The sequence below is a fragment of the Cynara cardunculus genome (genome assembly GCF_001531365.2).
Source record: "Cynara cardunculus var. scolymus isolate 2C chromosome LG 3, CcrdV1, whole genome shotgun sequence".
In the NCBI taxonomy this organism is placed as follows: domain Eukaryota; kingdom Viridiplantae; phylum Streptophyta; class Magnoliopsida; order Asterales; family Asteraceae; genus Cynara; species Cynara cardunculus.
In genome coordinates this window covers 32251365-32257154 of record NC_037530.1, presented here as the reverse complement: position 1 = coordinate 32257154, position 5790 = coordinate 32251365, and the positions used below count along the sequence as shown (strand labels likewise).

The following is a 5790-nucleotide window of genomic DNA, read 5'->3' as shown; positions in this document are numbered from 1 at the left end:
GACGGTAGAAGGAATATTGGAAAAGTGTGGCATACTTCACCCACTCCTCTTCGAATTTCTGCAAATCATTAAACCAAACCATAAACGCACATAGGGAAGGTTCATCATCGTCCAACCATGATGAATCGATAAACAGCTCAACCCCACAACACAATAAAAGTAGCTCCATTTTTTAGGTCCATTTCTCTAAAAATTGAAGCAGGTTCATATGAAACCCCAAAGAAAAAACCGCTTAAACTGAGCTGCTGCTTCTGCACTGTCGCTTATTAACTTCTCGAGGTTTCGTTATTCTTCTGGGTTTTTCAATTTGTTTAATTTTGTTGAAGCGTTGATGGGTAGCTATGGATTTAACTATTTTGCATTTGGTGAATTTTGTTGAAACGTTAATGGGTAGCTATGGATTCAATTTGTTTACCTACTTCTTCTTGAAATCCATTTATTTAGTATTATTATCATTGGATTTCATGTTATGGGTATTCAATGTTGACATTTGTTGTCTAGAAGACTTGTATTTCATGTTTTGGGATCTGGTTTGTTGGGGTTTAGATAGTGTGTTTCGTGTAAGTTAAGAATTGATGCCCTTGATAGCTTTGCTTCTACTTTTAAGGTTTATGTTGTAGCGGAGAAGGCATATTAACCAACAAATGCCTATGACAATGGGGTTTTGATGATATTCAGATGGGTATTTGCTATTCTGTGTAGTTTACAATATACTAGAAAGGGGGGAAAATCAAAGTTGGTTGATAGAAAAGATTGTGTAACATTGGAGCAACCAGTTTTTCATGGTAACAGTCTGTTTGCAAAGAAAAAGACTGCTCAGGGACACCTACCCTCAAAGTAAAGGAACCTAAGTCCTCCACTCAATTGTTAGAAGATAATCAATCTCTTTCTCATCCTTCTGTTCATTTATATCAAGAATTTTCCTGAAAACTTAACTCTGAGGTCTTTAGTTCGGATTCCAGACAGAGTGTGTCAAGTGGCGAAAATTTCCCTAAAAACTTGGGATTTTCTGTATTGGGACTCGAGGGGTTTTAGCTTTCGAGCTTTTAGTTGGTTGAATCTCTTGAGAACAACTTCTCTTAAGTTGCTCAAAGGAAATTTGAGTCGATATTGAAGATACTTCTTTACCTGGATGCTAAATGCTAACTTAAGCCAAAGATTTAGAATTTCTTTTTGCTTTCTCTGTGTTAAAAAGCTACCATCTATGCATTTAATCTATTTGTTTCTCTATTAGAAAGAATAAGTAATTCAATGGCTCCTTAGGCTCTTATATACATGTACTCATAATCTCTCACAGGTTGAGCTAGCAGTGGAGGCTTTTAGTTGATCGGTCAATGAAGTTTTACATCGCCTTATTTCTGTTCCTAGCATCAATTTCTGGAGTTTTGCCACAAAATGTCGAAGAGGCATATCTTGTGATTAATGGGACTTTACCTGTGGCTCATACGGATGCAAATTATATTTGTGCTACTATTGATTGGTGGCCAACTAATAAGTGTGACTACCAACAATGTCCATGGGGATCTTCATCTGCTTTAAATCTGGTAAGCATGTACATTTATGGAAGTGCTTGTTGATGGAAAAAGATGATAGTTTGCAAATTCTTAATGTATTACAATTATCATATCCTCAGGATTTGTCTCATCCTTTTCTAGCCAAAGCGATTCAAGGTTTGTTTTTCTTGGTTGTATTTTATGGCAACATTTGCTTATGATGTCCTGTAATGTAAGTCACTTGGTCTTACTACTTGATGGCTTCGACAGCTTTTGAACGTTTGAGAATACGAGTTGGAGGTTCCTTACAAGACCAAGTATTGTACAGCGTAGGTGGTTTCTTGGGTCCTTGCCACCCGTTCTTCAAAATGAAAGGGGGGCTGTTTGGGTTCTCGAAGGGATGTCTTCATATGAGTAGGTGGGATGAATTGAACCAATTCTTCATTAGAACAAGGTGAGCTTTTACTTTTTATCTTTCCATTTCATATATTATTTTTGTACAACATATATTTATGTATCAATTTCATCAACAAGATATATTTCATGTTTGATTGACTTCATGAAGATGCATAGCTTGTTACTCCATTTTTCTCAAAATAAATGCAACATTTGAATGACGAGGGGTCGTTTGGCTATTAGTTAAATATCTAAAATACCCTTCAACGAATGAGAAGAATCATGTGATAGATGGAGTATTAGGCAACTTATAGGGATATCCCTGAAGGAAATTTTTGCGTTTATTTTCTGATAGATGGGGTATTAGGCAACTTATACATCAATGGCTACCAAAAAAAATTCAAATGTTCCTTCTATTCCTGATCTTTGATGTACTCCCTCTGTCATCTTGATGTTTGACTTTGCACATATGTTGGGAGTGTTTGACTATTAGTCTAGTTTCTAAACTACCCTTCAATAATGGAAACTTAGGGAGAATCTTGTGGGGCTAATTTTGTCACATCAGTACTTTGTAACAGAAGGAGTACTTTAAATTCTTCATAAGTTTATCAGTTCCCCTTTTTCTACTCAAGCAAGTACTTATAATGTTCTCAAATCTTATATGCTTAAAACGGAACTTGTTGATTGTAGAGCACTTGTGACATTTGGCTTGAATGCACTCCACGGGAGACACCAGATTAAAAAGGGAGTTTGGGGAGGAGATTGGAATTCTAGCAATGCCCGTGATTTCATAAAGTATACGGTTTCCAAGGGATATCAGATAGACTCATGGGAATTTGGTATATTTTTGTAAACAGTTATTTATGTACTTACAAATTTTTGTTAGCACTTGGTCAAAATAATGCACGGTATAAAGTGATTTAAATTCTGCATTTTGGGTGCTTGCTGCACAAATTTGTTCAGTGAGTGCTTATATGCTTCTTTCTTTTTAACTTATTTCACATCAATGAGAATTTCTGGTCTTACCTATCAGAAAAGAAAAAGGAAGGCAGTATGCACCTTCATAGTTCTCATTGCTACATTGATCGCTGCAGGTAACGAGTTAAGTGGCAAGGGGGTTGGTGCAATGGTGGAAGCCGAGCAGTATGGGAATGATTTGCTTGAACTTAGGGGAATAATTGACAATACATACAGGCAATTCCGGCCAAAACCATTACTCGTAGCACCAGGAGGGTTCTTTGACAAACAGTGGTTTGCTGAGCTTCTTAAAGTTTCAGGTTCCGAGATTGTCAATGTCATGACACACCATATGTACAATCTAGGCCCAGGTTTGTGCTGGTCAATATGCTGATTTCCGATTTTGGATGTTTGTGAGTTAGTTGAGATTGAGAAAGGTGGTTAAGAGCTAATATAGCAGCCTGTTTTTGACTTTTTGAGTGTCAAATGTGTTCACTTTTAACTTCACGATTGACAAGAATAGTTTTCTTTGTGTAGAAAGACCAATAACCACATTTCAGAACACAAAATGTGGTAAAATATAGACATTTTGGAGATAAAAAATACCAACCGAATCTATGTTATACTTTAAATCCAGAAATTACTGGTTTTGACTGTTTAGAAGTCAATGACTGCATTTTCTTTATTCAGGTGTTGATCCAAATTTGGTGAAAAAGATTTTAGATCCACGTTTCTTGAGTCGGGCATCTGTCACATTTAATGATCTTCAACAAACCATTCAAACTGATGGCCCCTGGGCATCTGCTTGGATCGGAGAATCTGGTGGGGCATACAACAGTGGCGGCCGTCATGTTTCAGACACTTTTGTAAATAGCTTCTGGTAATCATCTCTAATGCATTTCAAAGGTGGACCTGTGACTGTGTGACCTTCCGGAATCAAACCTGGTGATTCAAGACCAATATTTCTATTACTTGGCTCATTTATGCATTGAATATGTATAGGTATTTGGATCAGCTTGCAATGGCAGCTAAGTATCACACGAAAGTTTATTGCCGACAAACATTAATTGGAGGAAATTACGGTCTCCTCAACAAAACTACATTCATGCCTAACCCTGATTACTACAGGTAACGATATTGAGAACTTGGCTAAATTTTGTATGCATTTTTGTGTTCAAACTTTGGCTAAACATGACCGATATTGTTTTGTTGAATGAATGCATGAATGTAGTGCGCTTCTTTGGCATCGGCTTATGGGTACTGGAGTTCTTGACGTTGACAGAAGAAACATCGGACCACATTTGCGGACTTATGCCCATTGCTCAAAAGGGAAAGTAAGTTCATGTTTCTATATTTATAACTCTGTTTTGCCATAAAAGATCGAGCATTAAACTGGACATATAGTTTTAGAGAAGTGCACGTGTGTCGAATGTTTGAACCGCCTTTTAGCAAGTCTTGTGGAATTATAAATGAAGATGATATTGTAAACTGAGAACTTTCCAAAAATGGAAATATTTCTTTTCTTGGAAAGATGGATTTATTAGGGTCATATTAAGGATCTATTCAAATTTAAGGTGACTTGACATGTAATTACCTTAAAAGGAAACATTGACATTTGATGTGAGACCAACGGAGCATACGGCGTTTGTTTCTCATATATTCACTATAACAAAATCGGGTTTATAAGAATTATAGGATCAAACATTGTATCTGTATGTCCCGTAAAAGGTGTTATAACATCTCCAACAAGTATGCTATATTTTATCCATCTTCTAAATTTGGAGATTTTTTCTCTCTTACTTTTTCTATTTTAGCAGCGAGTTCAAAATAGCTTTTGGAGCAAACCTTTTACAAATTTCAAGAATTTCTAAAATAGCATAGTTGTTGGAGATGCTCTTACAATAGGATGTTAGCACGAATTTGGGCAGCCTAACAAGTTTTTTAATACTTACAAAATAAAGTGTCATGTTAGCTGACTTTTAAGAAGTGTCATATATACACATCTTTTTATAAGACAGTTGTTCTTATCAGATGTTTTTAAGATAATGTCATATAAAAAGACTAAGAGAATTTTTATTTCAAATGTGTCCTAAAAAACTTGTTAGGACGCCCAAAAATGTCCTCTCAACTTATTGTAACATCTTTACATAAGACTTACAATTGTTTTATAAAACAGTTTGTTAGATGTCCTATAAAGCCGATTTTGTTGTAGTGGTTGTTCTCTTAAGAAACAACCTTTCTACCCCGAAACCCTATATCTGCGTGAGATTTACCGGATTCATTTAGTTTGGGTTATATGTTGTTGCAGACGGGTATAACTTTGCTTCTGATCAACCTAAGCAACCAGACTCATTTCAAACTCGGTGTTCACAACATTCTGAACATGAATCTGCGTACAACTCAACACGAAACCTCGAAAAAGAAAACATCACTCGTCCATGGTCTCAAAACAACAGTCTCGTGGGTCGGATCGAAATCTACGGATGAAGAGTTGTCACGAGAGGAGTACCACTTAACGCCTCAACATGGATATATCCGGAGTAAAACGATGCTTTTAAATGGTGTTCCATTGGAGCTAACCAAGAACGGAGACGTCCCAAGTTTCAGACCTGCCATGGTGAAGCTGAACACTCCGATCTCTATCGCTCCTTTATCCATCAAGTTCTTGCAGTTTCCGAACTTTGATGCGCCGGGTTGTACATGATGCTTCTGTGTTTGTACTTTGCGAAACTTGGTTGTGTTTGTTGTGTGTTCACTTGTATACATAAATCATGCTCTCTTAAGTGTAAAAAAACCGAAAGAAAATTGTAAGTATGGTAATTCCTCTTGTTTTAGTGTAGTGAAGTTATCAGCTGTTTGGGAGATCTAAGAAAAGTTTGCTTTAACAGTTATGTTAAATTTTTCTCTATTTAAAAGGAAAAAATAGAGAACTGTTATTTTTATT

The 5790-nt window shown here is 36.3% G+C and overlaps 1 protein-coding gene across 2 annotated transcripts; it reads left to right on the top strand.

Moving 5' to 3' along the window:
* Positions 1 to 5790, top strand: LOC112509880 (heparanase-like protein 1). Of its 2 annotated transcripts, none has more exons than XM_025115076.1 (10): positions 1 to 279; positions 1298 to 1544; positions 1634 to 1670; positions 1764 to 1947; positions 2580 to 2728; positions 2984 to 3217; positions 3537 to 3726; positions 3849 to 3974; positions 4078 to 4180; positions 5155 to 5790. In XM_025115076.1, exons 2-10 carry the CDS (start codon positions 1335 to 1337, stop codon positions 5548 to 5550), a joined length of 1629 nt encoding a protein of 542 aa, XP_024970844.1. In that variant the 5' UTR covers positions 1 to 279; positions 1298 to 1334; the 3' UTR covers positions 5551 to 5790. The 2 variants fall into 2 exon arrangements, with proteins under 2 accessions (XP_024970844.1, XP_024970845.1); XM_025115077.1 differs by having other exon boundaries at positions 42 to 279; positions 1311 to 1544.

Excerpts from the sequence above, each read along its gene's own strand:
- LOC112509880 (XM_025115076.1), top strand. The coding sequence starts at position 1,335 with ATGAAGTTTTACATCGCCTTATTTCTGTTCCTAGCATCAATTTCTGGA. Across the intron at positions 1,545-1,633 it reads CTTCATCTGCTTTAAATCTG|GATTTGTCTCATCCTTTTCT; the intron begins GTAAGCATGTAC and ends TCATATCCTCAG. Across the intron at positions 4,181-5,154 it reads CCCATTGCTCAAAAGGGAAA|ACGGGTATAACTTTGCTTCT; the intron begins GTAAGTTCATGT and ends ATGTTGTTGCAG.